The sequence below is a fragment of the Budorcas taxicolor genome, chromosome 7 (assembly GCF_023091745.1).
Source record: "Budorcas taxicolor isolate Tak-1 chromosome 7, Takin1.1, whole genome shotgun sequence".
Classification (NCBI taxonomy): Eukaryota; Metazoa; Chordata; class Mammalia; order Artiodactyla; family Bovidae; genus Budorcas; species Budorcas taxicolor.
In genome coordinates, this window is record NC_068916.1 from 48,126,213 (window position 1) to 48,152,069 (window position 25,857).

At 47.0% G+C, this 25,857-nt stretch overlaps 1 protein-coding gene across 1 annotated transcript in view; it reads right to left on the minus strand.

Annotated features, from left to right (window-relative positions):
• SPOCK1 (SPARC (osteonectin), cwcv and kazal like domains proteoglycan 1) overlaps positions 1–25,857 on the minus strand; it is a 588,816-nt gene that overhangs the window by 186,285 nt on the left and 376,674 nt on the right. Inside the window, exon 4 of the mRNA XM_052643320.1 lies at positions 18,454–18,568. Within this exon, the coding sequence (XP_052499280.1) occupies positions 18,454–18,568 (115 nt within the window). The remainder of the gene's footprint in view (positions 1–18,453; positions 18,569–25,857) is intronic.

Consider the following 25,857-nt stretch of genomic DNA (forward strand, 5'->3'; position numbering starts at 1 on the left):
CTCTGTGACCTGCCTTTCACCTGAGCTGTGTAATGGCCCAGGTAGCTGGAAAAGCATCTAACCTTCAAAGATGACAAGATTCAATAGCCAGAGGACAGTTTCCAAAAACATTGTATGTGCGTGTAGAAAAGAGCTGGAAATGCGTTAAGAGGGTACATACCAGGGAACACACTCTCAGCCAGGTAGAACTGAGGGTGTGAGAAAGGGAATTTCAGCTTTGTTACTCCATATGTCTAGTATTTGACTCTAGACCAGGTATTGCTGGTTTAATCTGTCCAAAATCTAAACATGGAAGGCATTTTCAGAAATTTAAAAGAAATGCATGTTGTCAATCCTACCCCTCACTGCCAGCCCCATATCTCTCCAGTAATGTTTGAAAAAGCCAAGGTGATTGAAACAGAAGAAAGATCTTTCAGGTGCAGGAAAGGAGGGCTGAATAAAGGAGGTTCATCTGCATCAAAGCACTGGGGAATACTCAAAGATTCTAGTGAAGACCAACAGGTCAGATCTATTTGAACTAAGTTTCTACATTACTGTATTTTCAGGGCCTATTTAAGCAAAGCTATCAAAGCTGAAGGTATAATTATTCCAAAGGTGGTTAGGATCCTGGAGACAGTCTGTTTACTAAACATTCATAATAAACATACTGAGCTGTGCTGTGCTTAGTCACTCAGTCATGTCCAAATCTTTGTGACCCCATGGACTGTAGCCCGCCAGGCTCCTCTGTCCATAGGGATTCTCCAGGCAAGAATACTGGAGTGGGTTGTCATGCCCTCCTCCAGGGGATCTTCCCAACCCACGGATCAAACCCAGGTCTCCCGCATTGCAGGCGGATTCTTTACTGACCAACCTACCAGGGAAACCCAATATACCTACTCTGTGCCAGTAATTGGGTAAAGAATTCAAAGATAATACTAGCATTGTGTTAAATGTACTTCCTAAAACACATATTACATGTAACAATTCTTTGTAAACATAATGATATTTAATTATTCTGAATGACTGAATTTATTTGGGATAGGTGTTACCTTAACTGTTTTTACTCTTACTCACATCTTGAGACAGTAAAGAGTCTCTGCCCATGGAATTCTCCAGGAAAGAATACTGGAGTGGGTTGCCATTCCCTTCTCCAGGGACTGAAACCACATCTTCTGCTTGGCAGGCGGATTCTTTACCACTGAGCCACCAGGGAAGCCCAAAGAGTCTCACAGACTGCTGACTTGCTCAAGAAAATTTCTAACGGCAAGACATTCACTATTCATTTCAGGACCCCCATCACCACCCTCAGGCCATTCTACATTTAAGAGTGCCAGGAGCAGTTTGTGGGCCAATGGCTAAAGGCCAAAAGGAAAGGAAGTTGCCAGATTATAAACCCAGATCTCTGGTGCCCTCCCATTTCTGCACATTACTTGAATCGAGGTTTCCTTATACTTGAAACCAAACAGATAGGTCCAGGGATCCTCATCAAACCTAAACTCACAATGCCCTCAAGTGTCTCCTGACCAGATCAGGAGGATTAGCGGGCGGATGTGATTATGTAAATTCCACTAAGAGCTCAGAGACTCTGTCTGCAGTCACCTTCCATTAAGGCAACGACAAGGCATGGCCAGTGGCACCAGGGGCTGGGAGGCAGAAACAGTGGAGTTTTAATTCAGAGTTCAGCTTGCTCGGCCGCTGGGGCCTGCAGGCAAAACCAGTCTGTGTGGGTGGGTGCACATGCGCGCACACACACGCACATGCACACACACACACACACAGAGAGAGAGAGAGAGAGAGAGACATTTACAGGCCACAACTAAAATTCTGCCTTGTTAATGAAAAGTGCTAAGCCAGCAGTGTAATAGCAGCTGTTAGGGAAATATAAGTGAACAGTTAAGCTTCCTTTATTTCCTTAGGATAATGGATAGCAGTGTACTGTTTTAAAAATCCATTTCTCCCTAAAAGGGAACAGAGGAGAAACTGCCACTATTACCCACAGAACTTTGGCATCCCCATTTGATTTCTTGTTTGCTGATCATCTTTGTTTGCTGGTCCAAGAAAGCAAGGTCCCTTTCTAGCCCTGAGACCTTAGAGGAAATCATTTAGCAATGGACACACTAATTAGGAAAAAAATAATCAAATGTTAAGCAAGAAGCCTAGGGCTGAGGATTTCCATTGCCTCTCTTCCTGAGCATTCCTGATCCTCCCTCTCTGCAGGAGGGAGCAAAAGTACTGAGGGTTTTGCTACCACAGCTTCCAGCTAAGTGTGTGTGAGCTCAGGTGTGCATACGAGGCTGAGTGCAGGTACCTGCAATTCCGTCACTGGCTCTGTGATGTCATCTTCGAAAATACATTCTTACATTCCTGGGAGGTGATTCATTATTATGGGACATGTGCATGAGGGAAGAAATAGCCACATGTTTTCTAGTCATCAGCAACAAAGCCCATTCTGGGAGGGCTACATATGACCTACTATAGGAAGAATAAGTCAGCAAAATTAAACAGAGAAGGGTAGATGGCATTAGGGACATTGCCTCTTTAGGTCAGGCCCAGACCTAAAGGTGAAGTTCCAATACTTTGGCCACCTGATGTGAAGAGCTGACTCACTGGAAAAGACCCTGATGCTGGGAAAGATTGAGGATAGGAGGAGAAGGGGACGACAGAGGATGAGATGGTTGGATGGTATCGCTGACTCAGTGGACATGAGTCTGAGCAAACTCCGGGAGACTGAAGGACAGGGAAGCCTAATGTGCTACAGTTCCTGGGGTTGCAAAGAGTCAGACATGACTGAGAGACTGAACAAGAGGAGACAGGCTGGAAGCTGATAGAGACACGGATCCAAGGAGATTCAGCTGAACACCAATAGCTGCAAACTATCAACACGACACCACTCACCACCAGTACTGCAGAATGTAAGCACAGTCACAGCTACATCATAACTTTCACTTGATCTGAAAGCTTTCTCCAAGCCAAGGTTGGAGCCCCTGACAAACTCCTCACCTCTGGAACAGCTCTCACTGGTAGGGGATTTTCTGGGTGGGGAGGCCAAGGATGGAGCCTAGTTCTCTTGGTCTTGTGCTTTCTCAACACCTTCTCCTTCCAGGTTCCTCTCACATTTTCCCAAGGACCAGCTCCACTGCCACCCCCTCCTGGAAGATGTCTCAAACAGCCCCTTCCCTTCCCCCAAGCACGTCTGTCCCATGGCCATTGTTCCCAGTCTGTTGTTCATGCCCCATGGCCCTTTAGCACTGGCTACTTTGGACTATGCTTACTGAGGTCCCCACCTCCTCCTGCATACAGAAAAGATGTTCAAGGATGTATCAGCACAGAGAGCAGTAACCCTGTGTCCAGTGCTATTCCAGAGTAGAACCTGGACCAATGTATAGAGGTTACTAACAGAAAACCTCTGACTCAATACAAGGAAGACATCTCACACAGTGAGAACTGTCCGAGGACAGAGGTTCCATCTCAGAAGGTTGGGGATGGAGGCTCCCAGTACCACGAGAGTTCAAGCAGAGGTCATCTGGAGGAAGGGGATTCTACAAAAGGCACACTCTGATTTCTGTAAGCATTCTTACATATGATGGATAATGTGGAGGCTGTTTCTATTTCTTTAATATTGTAGTCAAGTACACTGAACATCCTTGAATATATACATGTATCTGTATTTGCTTACATGAGATAGGGTGTCCAAAATGGAACCAAGGGGTCAATAAGGCCAAAATACCCACTGGAAATGTTGTACCAATTTGCACTCTGCGGGAAGTATTGGTCCATTATCCCAACCCTCTGTTCTGAAGACAGCTACCAAGATTTGCAGAGTAAAGTGCTTAGATTCACCACCAAAGGTCCACAGGTAATCAGCAGAGCCATTAAAAGCAGCAAGCCAATTTCACCCCATAACATGAAGTAAAAAAAAAAAAAAAAAAAAAAAAAGGCACATGGAAAACCTGCTGAAGCTAGAGACCAAGTAGACGAGCAGGGAATGAAGTGTCACCCCAGTACGTGCCGGTCAGTTTGCAGGCACTCTGTGAGCTCACACGGGGGGCAGACAGCAGCAGCTGTGGGCCAAGCCCCCTCCCTGGCACCAGGTGGACCAAGCCTCCTGGCACCAGGCTTCTCCCCAGGACAGAGGATGGGCCCTCCAGACTGCCACCTGCTGCCTTCCCAGGTTTCTGACTGGCTGAGCAGGCACCTTGGGCTGGAGTACTTCTCCCCTGGCTTACTCTCAAGGACAGGAAGGGCCAGTTGCAAGGGCCAAGGAGCAGAGGCAGACCTCAGAGAGAGGAGATTCTGGAGCCTGCAAGCGTCCTGGATGAAGCAAGACAGGGAATTTAGGCCAGTCACCAAGAACCACAGTGGAGTCACAGAAAGCTATTCAGGCTTGGCCTGTGATGGCTGGCAGAGTGCCTCCCCAGGGGTGCCCTTCTCCTTTTTTCTTCCTGAAGGTAGATCTAAAGGCCATTCTGTAGTCCTCAGCAAACACAGACCTCCAGCTCTGAGGGACCTAAGGGGTGGATGAGATGGATGATATCTGACCATCAGCAGGGCCAAGTCTGTGGCCCCAGAGGACGGTTGAGCTTCAGATGTATCTAGTCACACAGCACAGAGAGAGGGCGGGCTGTAAGAAGGCTGCCAGGCACCAAGTCAGGGCAGGGAGCAGAGTCAGGGTACGATGCCTCCACCAAGAATAGGGCCGCTTCCACACCACAGTGACATACAGGTTACCTCCAGGTTCCCCATGGGGTTTCACAGGCACTTCTTAGTATTTTCTGGGTGTCTAGGAATGTGGTAGGTGCTATGCAGAAAATAAACAGAAATACGATACACTCTTGCCCTCATGATATGAAGAGCCCTAGCTCAGTCGGTAAAGAATCTGCCTGCAGTGCAGGAGACCTGGGTTCAATCCCTGGGTTGGGAAGATCCCCTGGAGAAGGAAATGGCAACCCACTCCAGTATCCTTGCCTGGAAAATCTCACGGACAGAGGAGCCTGGTGGGCTGTAGTCCATGGGGTCACAAAGAGTTGGGCCCGACTGAGCGACTAACACTTACTTACTTACTAACCCTCACCTGCAGCATCACTATCCAAGTTGGCTGACCCATCAGAGCTCCTAAGTAAGTCCATCAGCTTGGCCCTGCACCTCCAGCTCCTTTTGTGACTTAACTGATTCATTCATCCATGAAGTATGTTGTGAATACCTGCAGGGTGTGAAGACCTGGAGTTACACTCCAGAGGGAACTAGATATTATGAGTAAGTGGGATGAGCATGATCAGGGTGGAGTGGGGGTAAGGGACATACTCTGCTGGCAGGGTACTCACTAACCATGACAACTGACACAACCCCCACACGACAAACAGAAAGGCCTTGGCAGATGTGAACCACATGAGCCTGGCAAGGATCGTCACCCCACCTGCTGGGTCCTTGAGCATCTGGAGTCTCAGATGAGAAACTAACTTTCATTGAACACCTACTATGTTCCAGCATCATTTTAAAGTCATCCTCTGATGAGAAAATGCAGATTGCATGTAGGGAAGTGTCTAGAAGTCTAAGAGGCCCTTATACAGAAGATGAGCTTCGAGCAGCCTTGCCCTGGTCCCCCATCTCTGCCACATAAAAGCTGTATAGGATTGAGCAAGTCACAAAGTGTGTGAGTTAGAGTCTCCACTCACTCTTAAACTCCTAGGAAAATGGTAAATACCACTGGTGCGTGCTGCCCCTTCCCTGCCTTCTACCCCTGGCCCAGCCCCAACTGCAGCTGTAAGTGGCTGCTCCCTTCTTGAAATTTTAACTTTAGTTTATAGGATTCTGACCTGCTAGCCTAGACTATATGCATCTGTGTTCCTACTCCCCTAGGCTACAAGCTCCAATGAGGGAAGCAAACACACACACACACTCAAACGCACTCACACCTAGAGTCTTTCAGCTCTTCTCATATAGCACACAATCTGGCTTTAAGAATAAGAATTCAAGAAAATTCAGTCCACATTTTCTTGTCAATTATAAAAAAACTCTGCCAGATCTTTAACAATGGTTCTTTTAAATCTTCAATTCATAAACAATTGTTGTTTTATTCTGATGCTTTCTTGAAAGCTTTTGCATTAAACTATAATTAAAAAGTAATTTAAAAACTCAGTCCATCCTAAGCTACAACACTATGTCCCTCTCTGGTGTAAAGCCACATAAAAGTTCTTTTCACACCTGGCCTGAAAGCCGACCCTGTCTATGGCCCTCAAAGCTCTGTACGCTCTGGCCCTGCCTCCCTCCCCAGGGGCTCATAGCCAGGCCCCCCTCTGTCACTGCCTTTCTGCAGCCCAGACCTCTCTCCTCTTACTTCCTCTAGGACACCAAGGCCCTTCCCCTTCTCCGAGCCAAGGCCTTTGCAAAGGCTGTTCCCCTCTCCAAGACCTCTTATTCCTGCTCTGTACCTTCTCCCCATCTGGCACCTTGCACCTTTCATCCCCTTCAACCAACCTAAAGAGACTCTCTCTTATGGTACCCTGCTGTTATCCTACTTAATACAGAGCACAATTTACATGATACTTCCTTTATACCTGTCTTTTACAGTAGACTTTAATCTCCACAAGGGAGACTGTGTCTATTCATCATAGAATTCCAAACAGAGTCTGGCAAGTGAAAAGCACCATAAATACTTGTTAAAGAAATGATCACAGACTCCATCATGGAATCTGAATTAATGACCTCTAACCCACCATCACCGGGTCTTCACAGGCAGCTCAGTGGTAAAGAAACCGCCTGCCAAGCAGGAGATGTGGGTTCAATCCCTGGGTTGGGAAGATTGCCTGGGTAAGAAAATGGCAACCCACTCCAGTACTCTTGCTTAGGAAATCCCATGGACAGAGGAGCCTGGCGGCCTACCGTCCACAGGGTCGCAAGGAATCGGACACGACTGAGGGCCTGAACAGCAGCAGCAGCACACCACTGCCAGTGTGCAGAAGCCCCTTTCCGAGAGACAGTCCTGCCAACAGGGGGGACTCAAGCCCAAAAGCCCTTCATCCCCATCACCTTCACAGATACCTCACTGGTACCTGAAGAGAGAAGGACACTAGTTCCAGGCCAGAGGGGAGCCCTGTCACTTGGCCCTCCACTTGGGGATCCTCAGAGCCATGAGGTTTGAGCCAGAGCCTCCTGCCTCGCCCTCCAGTCAGCTAAGTGGGAAGCAGGGCACCCCAGCACCCCAGCTGCAGCAAGACCATGGACAAGACAGGCTGGAAGAGGGGCCTTTCACATCTCAGTAAGACAGCCACATTCATTTCAATGTGTACCTGTGAAAAACATCACTTAAGTGTGTGCCTTGGAAAGGTACCAAGGTCCCCAAACCAATTAACTTTCATCTCTCCTGTCCTTCTGTGCATGGAAGGCCTTGCCGACTGCCCATCCCCTCTGTGAGGAACATTAAAGACAGGACATTAGCTTGAGAACATTCTATTTAAAACAAAAGTACATCTAAAGATAGCCTCAGACACCCATCTAAATCACCCCAAGTCCATTTTCTGGCCCCAGAACCCTCATGGTCAGTGCCCCAGATGGGTCCTAGTCTGGTGCCTGATATCCATAAAGAATGTCTTTCATGGTTCATTGGTTGAATTAATCTGATATAAAATGTCTAAACTAGAAACCTGTGAGTTGAGATCTTGATGAGTTTCGGCAGAGGAGCAAGCAGGCCACAGTAGATTTATAAATAACAAAGGCAAAGGAAAGAAGTTTAAAAAACTTAAAACAGAAGTAAGTGACAGTGGGCAAACCAACCTGATCAATTCTGTAAAAGAAGACGATGTTGTGTCCTGAGGCCACACTGACCTTGCTCCCCTGGACACAGGGCACAGCTCTCTCCAGATCCTGGAAGGTGGCCAAGAACGGGCAGGCGACACACACATGCCATGGGGCTCAGGTGGCTTAAGCTTGTCTGCTGCCTCTTGTTTAAGGGCTAATATGACAACTCATACCTGTGTGCCACTCAGCACACCCTGAGCCCTGATGGAAATCACGCCTCGTCACGACCTCTCCAAATTAGGCGCACCCACCTCAACTCCCTTTTTTCTAATCCATCTCAATGTGATGCACGAAATGTGTTACTCTATATGACTTGGTGACTAAACCTCCACCATGCATTCCTTAATATGTAAGAGGAGGCACAGCAACAGAAGTGCAGCAACTGCAGCCCAGTGATCCGGGGCAGAGCCGCAGAGCAGGGAGGCATGCTTAATGCTTTCTAACAGGCTATGACAAACCTAGACAGCATATTAGAAAGCACAGACATTACTCGCTGAAAAGGTTCGTGTAGTCAAAGCTATGATTTTTCTAGTAGTCATGTATGGATGTGAGAGTTGGATCATGAAGAAGGCTGAGCACCGAACAACTGATGCTTTCGAACTGTGGTGCTGGAGAAGACCCTTGAGAGTCCCCTGGACAGCAAGGAGATCAAACCAGTCAATCCCAAAGGAAATCAACCCTGAATGTTCATTGCAAGGACCGATGCTGAAGCTGAGGCTCTAATACTTTAGCCACCTGATGAAAAGAGCCAACTCACTAGAAAAAAACTCTGATGCTGGGAAAGACTGAGGACAAGAGGAGAAGGGAATGACACAGAACGAAATAATTGGATGGCATCACTGACTCAGTGGACATGAGTTTGAGCAAACTCCAGGAGATGGTGAAGGACAGGGAAGCCTGGCCTGCCACAGTCCAAGGGGTCACAAAGAGTCAGACACAACTTATCGATTGCAAAACAACAATAGAGACAGGGAAGGGATGAGAGAGTCATGCTCCATCAGTCCCTGTAGACAGCCACTCCCATCTCCACACACGCTTGGCTCACTAGCTCTCCAGCAGCCTTGCATCTGGGCATGCGTGTCTTCAGAGAATTCCACCATAACACATTCTCCATCTCCTCCAGATAGAATCAGGCTCAAAAAAAGAAGAGAGCCAGAGAGAAGAGACAAGGCTCCTTTGCTTTGGATCCATTAGAAACTGAACTGCCCTCTCTAGCAGGAGGCTCTTCTCTAGCAATGCAGCCAGGACGTGGGGATGGCAGGCTGGCAGAGGGAGCTGGGGAGGATTCTCGCACGGCAGAGGATCCAGTCCCTGAGAGCTATACCCAGAAACTGCCCAGTCAGGCAGGAGACCATGAGACTGACTGAGAGGCCTCACCAAGTAGCCCTGCCCTCATCCACCCTGTCTTCTGACATAATTCTGCCTTGGCACCGGCAGTATGGTTTAAAAAAAAAAAAAGATGAAAGGAAACCAAGGCAACATAGAAGGCAAGATATGGGTCTGGGACATTTTCCTGGCAGATGTGATTTTTCTGTATTTTCAATGTATTTATGAAACTTGCCTAGTGAATCTGCCTTCCAATGTAAAGGTCTGCCTCTCACTCCTCTCCTGGCTCCAGGAGACTATAGGTTCCACATGATGATTCTCATCCCCATTATGAGCTGTTTTTGACTCTCTGCTGCTTCGGTCCTCAAGCTCATCTAATCAATACCCTCTGCTTCAGAGAGGAAAGCAAAGGTGGGGAGAAGCCAACTGGCTTTGCATGAGTTGTTCAGTCTTGCTTAGTGAAGGCCTCAGAAGCAGCTCAGGGGTGGAGGCATATGGTACTTCTTTCCTTTGAAAAAATAGCTTGGGTTTAAAGTAATTAAATATCTCTGTTTTTAAGTGACACATAGTTTGAATGATTGTTTTTGGAAAAACCACAGAGACGAAAAACGAATCCAGAATTACTGCTTTTGGCATAGAAAGAAGGAAATGGGGTTAATAGCCGAGCTCCCCGCCAACCCCTCTATAAGGGGAAACAGTCAGGAGAGAAGTTCCCGGGCGTGTGTGTGGAGGGGATCTAGGATTAGGAACAGATTGACTCCTGGGCTGCAGCACTGTAGGCAAGAGTGAACTAGCCAGTGAGAGCTCACACCCGTGGCTCCGCAGCAGAGGGGGCTGTATCCCTCCATCCTGGTTCCAAATCTGTCCCTTACGGCCCTGTGCAACCAAGGGAGTTACTGACGGAAACTCAATAATCCCATCTGTAAAATGGGGATCGTAATAGAGACTGACAGACCCCTTTGGGAAATCCGTAAGGGCGCTTCTGCTCAGCGAGCTGAACACAGTAGTGAGACGGGCTGGGACCGGGACCCTTGCTGCAGTGCTTGCAGCTGGACACATCTCTCCTCCAGCAATGAAACACAAAGAAACTGCAGGGACTAAAAGTAACCCTGGGCATGTGCAGCTGGGGCAAATTCTAGACGCAAAAGATACCAAGAGACCAAAACACCCAACTGCCACTTTTGAAGTGCCTGGAGCAAAAACAGGGTGTTGGCAGTGAAAGCAGGGTCTTGCACATGCGCCCTGCACACAACTACCCAAGGGCGGGGCACACCGCCCCAGCCAGCCCTCTACCCAAGGGCTGGGCACACCGCCCCAGCCAGCCCTCTACCCAAGGGCGGGGCACACCGCCCCAGCCAGCCCTCTACCCTGTGCCCTGCACACACCCCCACCCTCACTCCACATAAGGAACAAGCAAGGGAAACTGGCTTTTATTCTCACTCCCTTCTGCTACAGTAGGGGCCCCAGTAAAGCCTTGCCTGAGTTTCTTGTCTGGCCTCTAGCCAATTTCTATTGACTGGGGGAAGGCCAAGAACCCTGGTCGGTTAACAGTAGGTGGCCAGCAAGTGGCAGCTCTGGTACCAACCATTCTCTCTCTGTTTTCTTCAGCACCCTCGGGAAGGTATTTGCAAAACAAAGGACCACAGCAGTGGGTTTTTTGTTTAGAAAGGTGACTGATTCAGAAGTGGGCCCACATTCAAAACTCCATTGCATGTATTCCACAAATAGCCTAGAAACAGCATCAAGCCCTCATTAGCACCCTACCTAGACAACATGGCAAACAAAGATCCCTCGAGGCTAGCATAGAACACAAGGCATTTCGTAGGCCCCTTGGAGAAAGGGTGTGAGTGGCATTCATACAAAATTATAGTAAGGAATGTGGACATGATTCCACTTTGGTAACTGGAAAAAATGCCTGGAATTGTGAAGCACCAGAAAGCCATCCAGGTACCTAGGAATCACCCGCCTTTCCACGTGGCTGTGTGTCTCCCAAACTGAGACAGACACGTGTGTGTATAATCAACCCGTTCAAAGGCCCTGTAGCAGGAGGCAGTGCTTTGCTGTAAAACAAAACTGAGATGAAATAACCGTCATCCTTTCAAATATCCTCTGAGAGCTTGGTATTTGAGGCACATCCTGTGATGTACTTCTCTCTGACCTCAGACACTTTGATTCTGCTTTTCAAGTTCACATAAAAGACAGAGAGCTCTCAGATTGGTCCACTGCACTGCCAGCCTCGACTGGATCTGAATTCTTCACTGATGCCGAGAATTCGTTGTTATTCCAGATAATTAGGAAGTAGAGATAAAGGGCTATTACGTTAGAGGGGCCTGGCCCACTGGGAAGACCAGCTGTTGGCTCCTTATTTAAAAACAGATTAGTTCCCACTGCTCCCAGAAGGCTTCCAAGGGTACACTCAGACATCGAGAGTCCCACCCTGACATCTTTCCCTGTCATTCACGATGCACGTGCAGAATTTGAGAATGCAGCTTGTCTGGAAGACTTAAAACAAATGCTTCAATTTTCCATTCTCCAAATGAAAATCAATGGCAACAGAGAGGCAAAATCAATGTTCAGCGCTCTGTAGGGAGAAGCCCTCCCCATCTCTCGCCCACCCAGAACAATAAATCAGAATGAACCATCCCACTGGCAGTGAATTCCTGAGAGCAGATCCCTCTGCAGGTAGTATGACTTTCTGTCCATTTTTTCATCAATCACACCCTAAGAGGGTATTCTCTTTAAGAAGAGCTGAAGAATATTTTTAAAACTTAAGTTAGAAAGAGTAACACACTGCTATACTAAAAACTCTTTTTCCTTAAACTGATTTGCCACTAGGATCGTCGGTACCTAAGACCAGAATTTGACTTAACTGTTTCCCCAAGGTCCATTTTGCAGTATCAAACATTAAAGAATGCTCACGCACCCCAGTGACCTACTTCCCAAAACAAACCATGACCTGCTGTCACCAATGGTTAGCTTATATCCACCACAATGCCATATAAACATAAATCATACAATTCATGTTTTTCATCTTCTGTCACTCAGCAGAATTATTAGGAGAGTCATCCATGCTGTAGCATGTATCAATAGCTTATTGTTTTTTTCATTCTTGAGTATTACTCCATTGAAATGAATATACCTCAGCTTGTTATCTGTTCACCTGTTGATGAATGTCTGGGCTGTTTCCAGCTTTTAGCTATTACAAGTAAAGCTGCTATGAACACTTGTGAGTCAGTCTTTACATGGACATATGCTTTCATTACATATTCTAGAAACAAATCTTTTGTTGGACATATGTTTTGCAAATATTTTCTCCCAGTGTGGCTTGTCCTTTTATTAGCCTAACAGTGTCTTTTGAAGATCAAAGTTTTTACTTTTGACGAAATCCAATTTGGTGATTTTCTTCTTTTTTTTTTTTTTTTCCTGGCATTTATAGTTCATGGTTTCTTTGGGCTCTGTTTAAGAAATCTTTATCAATCCCAAGGTTACTACTCTTGCTTCCTTCTAAAAGCTTTATCATCTCAGCTCTTATACTTAGGTCTATGATCCATTTCAAGTTATTTTTAGTATTGTACATTATATAATCACTAAGATTTATATCGATAAAGTGCTGTGGTATCATAAAATACTTATTTGTAAATATCAATTGAAGAGAACCCAATACAAATCGTTATACACAGGATAAACACCACTCAATAAGCGAGTTTTGACAAAAACAAATCAATGGACAAAAGTAGAGGAAAGAATGGAAGGCGATGTGCTGGAATATTTTAATTACTATTTTTAGATTCTATGACCATGGCTTGTTTCCTGTTTCTTTTTGTCTATACTTTTCAGTGTTTTCCATAATGAGCCTCAATTACTGTAATATAAAAAATAAATTAGAATGTTAAGAAAAAGTCACCTAAGAGAAGCTTTCATGACCGCAGGTTTCCTTCACACTGCTCCTAAATGCATCGATAGCCCTCTTAGAGCACCTAAAAGATGAACATGCTACCAAGAATTAACCCTCTCCCCACCCTACTCAATACAGCTCAACAGCAGAAAGAGATAAAACACAGAATTTCCAAAGAGAATCTGAGTTTAGCTGAAGTCTCTCAATGAAACCAACCACAAGCCCAATACCATTCTAATACTGGGGGAGTGTCTGCACTGAAACTGCTAGTCTAGCCACCCTGACACCAGGTGGTCACAAATGTGTGTGTCAAACCGCTTCTCCACTCACTTGTCTCCAAGGGCAAAGAAAGCTAATGAATTTCTCTTGTGGATATGCTTATAGTCCTCCCATCTCAACTTGCTTGCAAAGACAGCCCAAGTCCGCAGCCTCCCAAGCAGCCCCAGGCCGACCAGCTGCCTCTCCATGTGTGTGCGGTCCTGACTGTCTGGCAGGTGGGATTTACCCCTTGAGCTGCTGCAGAGGCCAGACTGCCTGATGGGATTGCCTACAGATGTTTCAGAGAGAAAGATGACTTCCCTGATTGATGAATAAATAAGAGTTGTCAACACGGCCTCCCTGGTCAGAGGGGATCCCTGAAGTATAATGTGGAAGGACAGATGTTTCATCCGGGAAAATGTCCAAGACCCAAGAAGAGGTGTGTACTGAGCTGATAAGGGCTGAGTAATTCAGCCTCCAAAGGGGAGGGGAGGCAGGCAAAACCGCAGAGAACACCACCACAGAGCTCCCCCTGGACACAGGCCACCTCTCCACTCCTGAGGAGGACATGGGCATGCCCCTCCATCAGAGCCTCCTCTTTGGGCTGTTTTTCCAGTCAATGAATGATACCCATCATCAGAAATGCAGTTTTTGTCCAACTCCTCGCCTGCCATGAATCACAAAGCAGGCAGCAGGCTTCCGCGGGCAGGAAATCCAAAGGCCAGAACAAGGCAGTGGGCAGGGCCCCTGCAGTGAGCTACTTATTCTCAGGAGCATGCAAGTGAGGGGTTTTCTGGCTGGCCTGCCAGAATGGATGAGACAATAGTAATATCTATTACCGTAACTGTTGTAGTCATCGTAAAACTAGTTGTCCTTGTGTGACACTAAACTAGGTCCCTCCGTCTTTCTGACCTCTCACCAAAAAATACACACAAAACGTGCTATGCGAGGATTAGTAAACCTTACCACCCAGAAACCCTCTCTGCAAGAATCACTAAAGGACGTATCCCAGCAAATGGGAAAGAGGAAGGGGGTAAATACTTTCTTTAAACCCATGTTAGAGTGGAGGAACCCAGATTCAGAAAGGTCGAGTAACTTGCCAAGGTCACACAGCTAGAAAGTAGCCAACCTGGGAATGGAGCCTAGAATGGTCTCATTCTCAAATCTATGCTCTTAGCCACTGAACTCTGTAGCCACCAGGAGATGCCAGAGATGAGGATAACACTTTCAACACAAGCAAAAAAGTGGTGGTGTTTCCAAACAGAAACACGGCATGCCCAGAAAAACGTCTGAATATGCCTAGATATGCCTGAATACCAGCGAGGTTGCTGCCTGTGCCTCAAACAGATTTGAGCTTACAACTAAAACTCTCTTGTCTGGGATTTACAGACATGGCAATATTCCAGGAGGAAACAGGAAATGGACTGTCCATATCACACACACACACAAAACCAGATGGTTGATCAACACAACACTATTCCAAGGAGTATTTGGTATTTGCAGCCAGAGACCACATTGTCCTTCAGAGAATGAAGAAGTCTTGTGTGGCAGGAGAATCTAGGAGAGCTTTCTCAGGGTATATATGCCTTAGAAGGACTTTTGACCAACAACGACAACAACAACAAAAATTCATTGTTTTTCACATCCCACTCTGCATGCAGTGATCTAAATTTTCCTTGAGAGGAGAAGTAGGGTCTGTTGTTTACCTCTGGAGCCTCAAGGCCTAACGCAGGCCTGGCACATAGTAGGTACTTAATACCGCTTTGTTAAATGACAAGGAATGAGTGGATAGACAAAACAGATCAAATGTGTGGCCAGGGCATGGTACTGACAAAAAACATAAGCTTTGGATCTCGACAGTCCTCGACACAGCTGCCACTTACTAACTATACAAGCAAATGACCAACTCCTCTCTCTACCTCAGTTCTCTCATTTTTAGAATGAAGACAAAAATAAGCACCAACTTGAAAAAAATCACTGGAGGAATTCAAGGCTACAGGTCCTGAGCATAATGCCTGGCATATGCTAGATAGGGTTCAGGAGTGAGATCTGGCTTTAATCCCAGTGAGAACACTGGGGAAGAGCAAAGTACATTATAATACCTTGGTCCCAGTCTTATGGAGACAAAACTTGACTACCATTAGGTGATCAGAGAGGCCAGGTCCGCGGCTGCAGGTGCTGGGTTTGCAGGGCCCTGTGCTATCAGGCCACTCCCAAGTGCCGCTTCACTGCTGGACTGCCTGCCAGAGCATGGGAGCTCCGCACACATGTTCTTAGGAACTGAGCGAACTGAAAGCATGTGCCCAAAGGAGCGGCCACAGGGGCAAGCATTGCTCAGACTTCAAGATCTAGGAGATGGGATAGGACTCATTCTGCATGGTCCCAGAGTCAAACTGGAACTAACCAAAGGGCAAATGTTACAACAAGGCAGATTTATTGGAAAGGCTACTCTTCTTTGCCTCAGTTTATGGTGCAGTGCAGGTAAGTGGCTGAGAAAGTTGCCAAACTCAAGTGATAATTCCTAAGTGTGTGTAACTCCACTGCCTCTTGCTGCACCTCTCCACTACAGAGTCAATACAGGGACAAGGGTGGGAATGGCACTGAAATCACCTTTCTCCCACCCCCCTCCCATCCAACCCCATTCTTGAAGAAAGTCTGTTGGGTGTGTGCGTGCGTGCACGTGTATGTTCTTACTTCAAGTATTTCTGCAGGACTGAAGGCAGAAGTAGCCTGAATTCAAAGGCTCATTTGTAAAAACCTAAGCTTCAGTATTTTGGTCATCTGATGCAAACAGAAAATTCACTGGAAAAGTCCTTGATGCTGGGAAAGATTGAGCACAGAAGGAGAAGAGGGCATCAGAGGGTGAGATGGCTGGACGGCATCACCGATGCAATGAATATGAACTTGGGTATGCCAGAGCCTTTGACTGTGTGGATCACAATAAACTGGAAAATTCTGAAAGAGATGGGAATACCAGACCACCTGACCTGCCTCTTGAGAAATCTGTATGCAGGTCAGGAAGCAGCAGTTAGAACTGGACATGGAACAACAGACTGATTCCAAATAGGAAAAGGAGTACGTCAAGGCTGTATATTGTCACCCTGCTTATTTAACTTCTATGCAGAGTACATCATGAGAAATGCTGGACTGGAAGAAACGCAAGCTGGAATCAAGATTGCTGGGAGAAATATCAATAACCTCAGATATGCAGATGACACCACCCTTATGGCAGAAAGTGACGAGGAGCTAAAAAGCCTCTTGATGAAAGTGAAAGAGGAGAGTGAAAAAGTTGGCTTAAAGCTCAACATTCAGAAAACGAAGATCATGGCATCCGGTCCCATCACTTCATGGGAAATAGATGGGGAAACAGTGGAAACAGTGTCAGACTTTATTTTTTGGGGCTCCAAAATCACCGCAGATGGTGACTGCAGCCATGAAATTAAAAGACGCTTACTCCTTGGAGGAAAAGTTATGACCAACTTAGATAGCATATTCAAAAGCAGGGACATTACTTTGCCGACTAAGGTCCATCTAGTAAAGGCTATGGTTTTTCCTGTGATCACGTATGGATGTGAGAGTTGGACTGTGAAGAAGGCTGAGCGCCGAAGAATTGATGCTTTTGAACTGTGGTGTTGGAGAAGACTCTTGAGAGTCCCTTGGACTCCAAGGAGATCCAACCAGTCCATTCTGAAGGAGATCAGCCCTGGGATTTCTTTGGAGGGAATGATACTGAAACTGAAACTCCAGTACTTTGGCCACCTCATGCGAAGAGTTGACTCATTGGAACAGACTCTGATGCTGGGAGGGATTGGGGGCAGGAGGAGAAGGGGATGACAGAGGATGAGATGGCTGGATGGTGTCACGGACTCGATGGACATGAGTCTGAGTGAACTCCGGGAGATGGTGATGGACAGGGAGGCCTGGCATGCTGCGATTCATGGGGTCACAAAGAGTAGGACACGACTGAGTGACTGAACTGAACTGAGACAGCATATTCAAAAGCAGAGACATTACTTTGCCGACTAAGGTCCGTCTAGTCAAGGCTATGGTTTTTCCAGTAGTCATGTATGGATGTGAGAGTTGGACTGTGAAGAAGGCTGAGCGCCGAAGAATTGATGCTTTTGAACTGTGGTGTTGGAGAAGACTCTTGAGAGTCCCTTGGACTCCAAGGAGATCCAACCAGTCCATTCTGAAAGAGATCAACCCTGGGATTTCTTTGGAAGGAATGACACTAAAGCTGAAACTCCAGTACTTTGGCCACCTCATGGGAAGAGTTGACTCATTGGAAAAGACTCTGACTCTGGGAGGGATTGGGGGCAGGAGGAGAAGGGGATGACAGAGGATGAGATGGCTGGATGGCATCAATGACTTGATGGACGCGGGTCTGAGTGAACTCCAGGAGTTGGTGATAGACAGGGAGGCCTGGCGTGCTGCTATTCATGGGGTCGCCAAGAGTCAGACACGACTGAGTGACTGAACTGAACTGAAGCTCCAGGAGATGGTGAGGGAGAAGGAGGCCTGGTGTGCTGCAATTCAAGGTGTCACAAAGAGTCAGACACGACTGGGCAACTAAACAACAACAACAAAGCCCAGCAGATGCTCAGAACGGGTGGAAGGTACAGGACAAAGGCTTTAACAACCCTGAAGATGAAGGGAGAGACTTCCCCCAGCGCTGAGGAAGCAGGTATCGGGTGCTTCGCCCTGAGGAAACAGGAAGACACGTTCTCAGAGGGAATTCTGGTGTGGCTGTCTTGAGGAGCAGGGGTCTCAGTCTGGCAAAGATTCCCACATCCCATGGAGCGCTGAAGCAGATAAACCCCCAACTCTGACTTCAAGGGACCTTCAAGGATTATCATGGGGAGGATGTCTGTGGCAACCAGCAGACTAACGAGAAACTTCCTGGATCCTGAGGTCATCCAAGGAGGAGGAACGGCCCCCCACAATGACCAGGAAGGCGTTTTCTGTTCATCTGCTTGGATGAGGGCTCAGAGTCAGATAAAGTTGATTCAGAGGAAATTAAAAGGTTAACTTTCTTTGCAAATGTGTTTGAGAACTGAGATGCATACCACAGCAAACTGCATGTACCATGTACCACATAAGACACAGATCAAACACCTGTCCCCTCCTCCCCCCATCCTCCAGCCAGAGGTCAGGTACCCCAGATCTGGTGGCTGGAGAATACCTTGGAGCCCTTGGCTTACCTGGGGAGCAGGTGCTTGCGGCTGACACACAGGGCAGTCTGGTAGTCCTGGGTCACACACACCTTGTGAGGGCTGCATTTCACCTTCAGGCAGGGATCTTTGGATGGGTCCAGGGCTGAGGCAAAAAAAGCAAGAAAAGGAGAGTTAGGACCTCCAGGTAAATTTAATTTATGCTTATACTCAAATAAACAAGTGGGAAACAAACAGACCACGTGTTTACACTCTGCACTCTTTACTTAGGCTGGAGGGAATTAGAATAAAAACCCAGACCAGGGAGAATTCTGTGTCTATGCCACGTGTGTTTCTTCAGCACCAGGACAGCGATTCTTTTGTGCTTTGGGAGTTTCAGTATCTTCATCTTCGCCAGCAATTACTTTAGAACCCTGTGTGTTCCAAGGACCAAAAGCTACATAGCACTCTTTGGTTCTTTGTCTGTCACTCCTTGATATGACTTCGCACCCAATTTTACTTATTTCCTATAATATACAATGTCCCAGAGGAGGAGAGTTTTGCCTTCAGTTCCATCAACACACACTGTGAGCATCCATCAGCCTATTTTAAGTTTCGTGAAGAACTTTGGGATGTACAAGATAGTTATGAGCCATACACACTCGTGATGTAATTGGGTGGGGGAAAAAAAGCTGACACATAAATATTTATTGTGCAGGGGAGAATTACACAAGGGCCATGACAGGCATATATAAAATGATAACAGAGCTTGAAAGAATAAGAGAGATCAATTTCTGGGGCAAGGATTAATGAAGCATTAATATGTAGGTTGGATCTTGAGGGATGCGCGGGATGGTAAAAAGCAAAATGAGAAAAGGCAAGCTAGGCAGAGCAGTCAGGCCTACTCCAGGGTGGGGAGGCACATCTGGGGAACCCTCAGATATGCCATCTGACTAGAAAGTGTGGGCTTTGGGGGTGGGAATAACACGGGTGGTGCTGATTCAGCCGAGTCACTGGAGAAGGGTCTTCAGAGCCAGCACATCATATACAGCAGCACTTTCTAGAACAGGCAGAGTAGCTGGCCCCTGGCTAGGCAGCACCCTACAGGCTGAGGTGTGCATGCTCCTCAGAGCAAGGAGGCCACGGGGAGCTCTCTGCAAAACAAAAGCAATAGTGCCATCTCCCAGCTCCCGGGCCAAAAAGCCTATCAGGTGGTCAGGCTGTCACGGCTGCTCTCCACAGCCGGGCAAGGTCACGCTCCCACGTCTTCCCCCAACACACGCTCCGTTAAACAAATCTGCATCCCAAGCAGGGAAAGCAAAACGACGCTAAGAAATATGAATACCATGCCCCCTCAACCCTGGGGCCCCTCAGCGATCATGAATGCTCTGCCTTCACAGGAAGTAAGGATTCCTGTCAGGCTACCCAGGCCTAGAATCTCAATCGTTTTCTTCCAGTGGCCCCAGGGAACTCCACAAGGGACCTGAACACACGACATCTGAAGGTATTTCTCCCTGGGGCTTGAATTGCTCAGGGAGGCTCCCTCCACTGCAGCAGCTTCAGCTTCTGCAAACAGAAACCAGGTGCATTTGCAGGCCAGTCACGTGAGCAGCGAGACCCAGGCCTTGGTCCCAGGGGAGTCACCTGGTGGCGCCTACTCCCCAGTGGGTGTGCCCAGCTGCCTGGCATTTAGCAGCAGAAAATGGACTGCAAGAGAAAGAGACACTACAGGGACAGAGTGCTCACTCTGAGCTCTTAAGCTAAGGGCGTCCCCTCTGGGAAGTGAGTAGCAGGGGCCTGTGTCTGGCCTCATAGCCTTCCCAGACTCGGCCTTCCAGAAACTTGCAGCAGGAACCTCCTGGCTCCAGGTGGAATTCTCTGGCTTCCTGGGATGTCCTCATGAGGAGCCAGGAGGCCAGTGAATTTCAGGACAGCGGCCTTCTCCCAGTGCACTGCCCTCCAACCCTCACCTAGGGCTCCAGTCTAGCCAGCTGTAACTTGTTCTCCAAGACACACACAGCACAGAGCTAACAGTGCATGGCAATTGGACGACCGCTGAGAATGACCATGCCAATCCTTTACTGCCCTTCCCACACTCCCGGTCACCACAAGATGAAGACAGACACTTGGGGACCTGAAGATACATGGGGATCAGACCCCTGAAGAAACGTGGGGACCAGGCCCCTGGCAGCCCTGGCCGCAGGAACCAAGCGAAGTGTTTCCCTGGCCGGTGCCAAGCATCGCCGACCTTCGGGATTGCCTCTGGAGTGGATCTCAGAGATGGAGAACACCAGGCTGGCCGAGGCAACGGATGTCGAAATATGCAGGACTATACGACAAGCCTTATCGCCCGACTTAAACTTCTTTTAGCTTTTGCAGCCAGTTCACAGACATGCACCATCCACACTGGGGTCCAGATGACCATGGTGAATAGTGAGATTTCAAGAAAGGTGAGTCTGCTGAGCGGAGCAGGAAGGAGCATAGCCTCTAGACACACTGATCCAAGTGAATGCCGCCTCCACTGCTTCCTAACCTCCTACACCTCAGGTTCCTCTCCTGTGAAATGGGATAGCAGCGGTCCCTACCATTGCTTTAGGTTGTCATCAGGATGAAATAAGTCTGTCTTTATAAGTGCTGCCAACAAACCTGGGAACATGTTAAGTGCCTCATAGGTGTCTGTTGTTCTGTGTGTCTGGATTTCATTCCCAGAGTGAGTAATAAGCCTTCATAATGACCAGAACGATAGCTCACACGTATCCAGTGCCTTTGACATGCAGGCAGTGAACTAAGCCCTCTAATTGGATTACTGTACCTAATTCTCACACAAACACCCACGGCGGTGTCTGCTATTCCTGTGCCCACCGCACAAAGCAGACGAGAGGGACGTTCAGTATATGACACCTGGTCGGCTGACTCCAGAACCCAAACTCCTCAACACAATATGCCAGTGGCATGAAAAGCACCCGGAGTCTCTTGAAAAGGTTGATGCGGGGCTTCCCTGGTGGCTCAGTGGTAAAGAATCTGCTTGCCAATGCAGGAGACACAGGTTCGATCCCTGATCCAGGAAGATTCCATATCCCAGGGAGCAACTAAGCCCATGCACCACAGCTACTGAGCCTGCATGCCTACAGCCCCTGCTCTGCAGCAAGAGAAGCCACCGCAATGAGAACCGCACAACAACGGAAGAGGAGCCCCTGCTCTCCACAACTAGAGAAAAGCCTCATGGCAATGAAGACCCAGCATATAAAGCAATAAATATAAAAATTATATTATAAATAAAGACTGATGTGGGGCCCTATCTCACACCAAGTATTGAGCCCAGATGCACCTGCTCTTGAGAGGCCTCTAGGGCAGACTGAGTCTTCAGGAATAAAAGCAAGGGGTATCCAGGAGGGCTGGTGCTGTCAAGGCTGGGTCATATGGCCTCAATATCCCCCCAGGAATAGGAGGATGCCCACCATGGGCAATTGTGCCCTCTGCCTACCCCCTCTGAAGGCAGCAACCCCTCAAAGGAGTCACATGGTCAGTGGCGTCAATTTTCTTTCTGCAACCTTGCCATAAATTAAGCTAATACTAAGATTGAGGGCAGGAGGAGAGGGAGATGACAGGATGAGATGGTTGGATGGCATCACCGACTCGATGGACATGGGTTTGGGTGGACTCTGGGAGTTGGTGATGGACAGGGAGGCCTGGTGTGCTGTGGTTCACGGGGTTGCAAAGAGTCGGACACGACTGAGCGACTGAACTGAACTGACAGATCACTCTACTCCAGTTATTTTTGTTTTCTTTTTTGTAATTTTTTTACAATAGCTCTTTACTTCTTTTGGCCACATAGTGCAGCATAGTATAGTGCGCACAGTCCCTAGTTCCCAGACCAGGGACTGAAACTGCACCCCCTGCTTTGGAAGCATGGAGTCTTAACCTGTAGACTATCGGAAATCCCCGCTCCTCCAATTCGTGAAGCTAACATTTCTTTAAAAAAAAAAGGAAAATTAAAAAAAACTCCAACCAGAAATCCGATTAAATAAAAATCATCAGCTATTTAACTCTATACGCATACTTACTTAACAATTTGCATATAGAAATCAAGACTGCTAAAAATTAATTACCAGGTTCTGAATACTTCAAACATGTATGGGAATTATTTAGAGTAAATGAACTTCACAGAACAACAAAACAGTAACAAATCAAGCTGTCGGCATTTATTTAATCACCAGGACGCATCTTGTTTCTGAAAAACAGCAGACTCGGGATTGAAAGGGGATAAAGATGGTGATGGAGCGTGCCACTTCCGTGTAAATGCCACCTCTCCAATATGCTCTTTCCAGCACCCCTGAGGCTGTGGAGACTGACAGGCACCCACACCTGTACGGGGCAGGGCGGTGCAGCTCCACTTTCTAGAGGAAATAATTGGAGACCGGAATAATAAGTGGTATTCGAGAGGCCCTTTCATAAGGTGCAGGGAAGCCCTGCAGGGGAGGAGGCGGTGGCAGAGGCTGAGAGTGAGCAACAACCCTGACCGGGGGCAGAAGCCTCCTTGTCAAGGTGCTAATGGTTTCTACAGACTGTGCTTCAAGTTTCTCTCTCCCCCAGTGCATGCCTAGTGATAAGACTCAGCAATCCCCACAAGATGCCAAAGCCCTGCCCTCTCCGTTTCTATCAAATACCTGCAGGACTCATGTGGATTCAAGCAAGACAGTATGCCCAACAGGTACCCACGGAAGGTTAATTGCATCTTTCCTGCCCATTCACAAAAACCAATCAAGTGACAACTGGCATAGGATACGTGTCCAGTTAATTTTCTCAATAATTTTTACAAAACATTTTTCAAAGGAAAAAAAGAATGAATTAATTGAAACAAATTTGTCAAGCTGGAAAACATCAAATTCAAAAGTCAGTTAATTACAGGCTTCATGTAAGGTTTTTTTTTTAATTAATTTTATTTTTTAACCTCACTGCTTGGTCTCAATTAAGGTAGTGATATTTTAATTATTGTAATTGTTTCAGAACTTATTTTTCAGTATGAGTTAATTTTTAATTAGCTAGGTTAATTTTAAAACTCTAAATCAAGTCTTTTTGCTGTCCTCGGGCACATCCTATAAGCTCACTGGCAAATGGTTATAATACCTGGAAGAGCAGAGCAGGGTACCACCTCAAAGATGCTGGGATGACAGGATGTTCCCTTCTGTGGGCTGAACAATGGGTCCCTGAGAGTTACCTGGGGTGTGACATATACTAGGGTTTATTTACTCTGTTAACATTTGCAGAGCAAATTTTAGGCAGGCGCTTATAGAGTGAACAGAATGTCATTCCTGCCTTCCAGAAGCTCACAGCTCAACAGAGGAGACAGGTAAAAGTAGAGTAAGTTTAGTACACTATGGGAGATAAGGAAGGTACTTCATCCAGCCTTTCAGTGGGTTAGGTGAGACTGCCCGGACAGACTGTTATCTATGGAAAAGTGGGTTTAACCCAGGTAGTAGGATGAGGAAGAACACTCCAGGGAAAAAGAAACTCCCTTTTCAGATGTAAGAGAAATGGTGGCAAGTCTGGGGAATGGCAACATTTCATCAGGCTGGAAGCAGACTAGAGCAGGCATGGGATGAGATGGCAGTGTCATCATGGGGAGCCTTGAAAGCACAATGAGGACACTGGGGGGCCATGGCTACCAAGTTCCATAGTGACGACAAACATGCACACCCTCCTGTGCTGAAGCTGGTGGAGAGGGGGTAGGAAGAGAAAACCTTCTATATACATTTTACATGGAAAGTGGTCTTTTGATAAGAACAGACACACTGCACACTCTCATCCTGCAAATGAGAGGCAGTGTCAGAGTGGAGGGCCCAGTGGTCAACTCTTAGTGACCCCTTTCCTCCTGAGGAACCTCCATGACCCCCTTCCCTGGGGCCATGAAGCTGCAGAGGATTCTGGAAGGCAACCAGGCTACCTGGTAAAACCAAGGAGTCAAGATTTCATCTAAAACCGCCATGTGAACTCATGGTCCTCTCTGGTGACTTGTGGAAACTTCCTCTGACAAAAGGCCAGTCAATTCGCAACGAGTTGACAAATTAATGGCTGTTTGCTGTCTCCCTGTTTCTTTTAAGGTTGCTCTCTGCCCAAATCATGCTCATGTGAGGTTCATTCTGAAGAACAAAGACATTCCCAGTGATTCATTAGGAGTGACTTAATGGATGATTGACAATGAAATTACTCCAAACTGCTAAAACCTTGTCAAGCTAAGGTCCCAAACATTTATTACGGCTTGTCTGTCCCCATGGTAACCCGTGCATGCATCTTGCTTCCCCCACCTCTCCAGAGGGGCTTGTTTACTAGCTGATGACATAGCCTCCCTGAATACAAAACAGAAGATTCCACCCATTGGATTTTGCTGGAACCACGGAAGAATGGCATACTGGAAAGACTCTGTCTCTGTTCTCAGCTTTCATATCAAGGGTTTGGCCATGCTCTTTGAGATTGAACAAAGGGGCTATTGGCCATGTGTCTAAACAGGACAGGTGAGTAATACAGAAGGCTGGATGTGTGTGCCTAAAAACTGGAGGATGGAAGTGGGCAGGGACATAGGACAAACAAGGACAAAGAGGAAGAGAATAAAAAGGTGCTTCCAATCAGAAATACTCTCCTGGGAAGAGATTTTTTTCTTTCCCTGTGAAACCAAGGATTTGAAGACATTATAACTAAAAGTATCCTCTCTCTTACAGTAGTCTGTGTATGTTTGCAGGAGATGGTATAAACTATGAAAAGCCTTTATAGAGGGCAATTTTTCAACCATGTATTTGCTAACAACCATAAAACACAGGTAAGATAGGTGTTTACCATTCCCTCAACTTTTGATACCTACGAAAATTTTAATAATAAATGGGAAGAAGGGCAAAAAGAAATATCCAATGACCTAGCAGATGAAAGTGTTAGGCAAAAATATATCTTTATGGTCTACAATAAGGGGAAAATGTAAACAACTTGAATGTTCATCTATATCCATCTACTCAGGTTGCTACAAAATACCAGAGATTGGGTGGCCTTGAATAACAGAAGTTTATTTTCTCACAGTTCTGGAGGCTGACAGGCTGAGATAAGAGCCCCAGTCTGGTCAGTTTCTGGTGAGGGCTCTCTTCCTGGCTTGCAGACAACCACCTTTCCACTGTGTCCTCATGTGGGTTTCTCTAGGTGCACTCACAGAGCAACACACTCCCTGATGCCTCCTTTGATAATGACCCCTGTCCTACTGTATCAGGGTGCCACCCTTAGGACCTCATTTCCCCTTAATCACTTCCTTAAAGACTCCCTCTCCAAACACAGCCACAACGAGGATCATGGCTTTGACATAAGCATTTAGTCCACAACACCATCTACAGGGAAACGGTTATCTTACTCACAAGACATCCATTTACAAAATATTGTCCAGCTACTATAAAGGAATAAGTAGGTTTATATGTATTA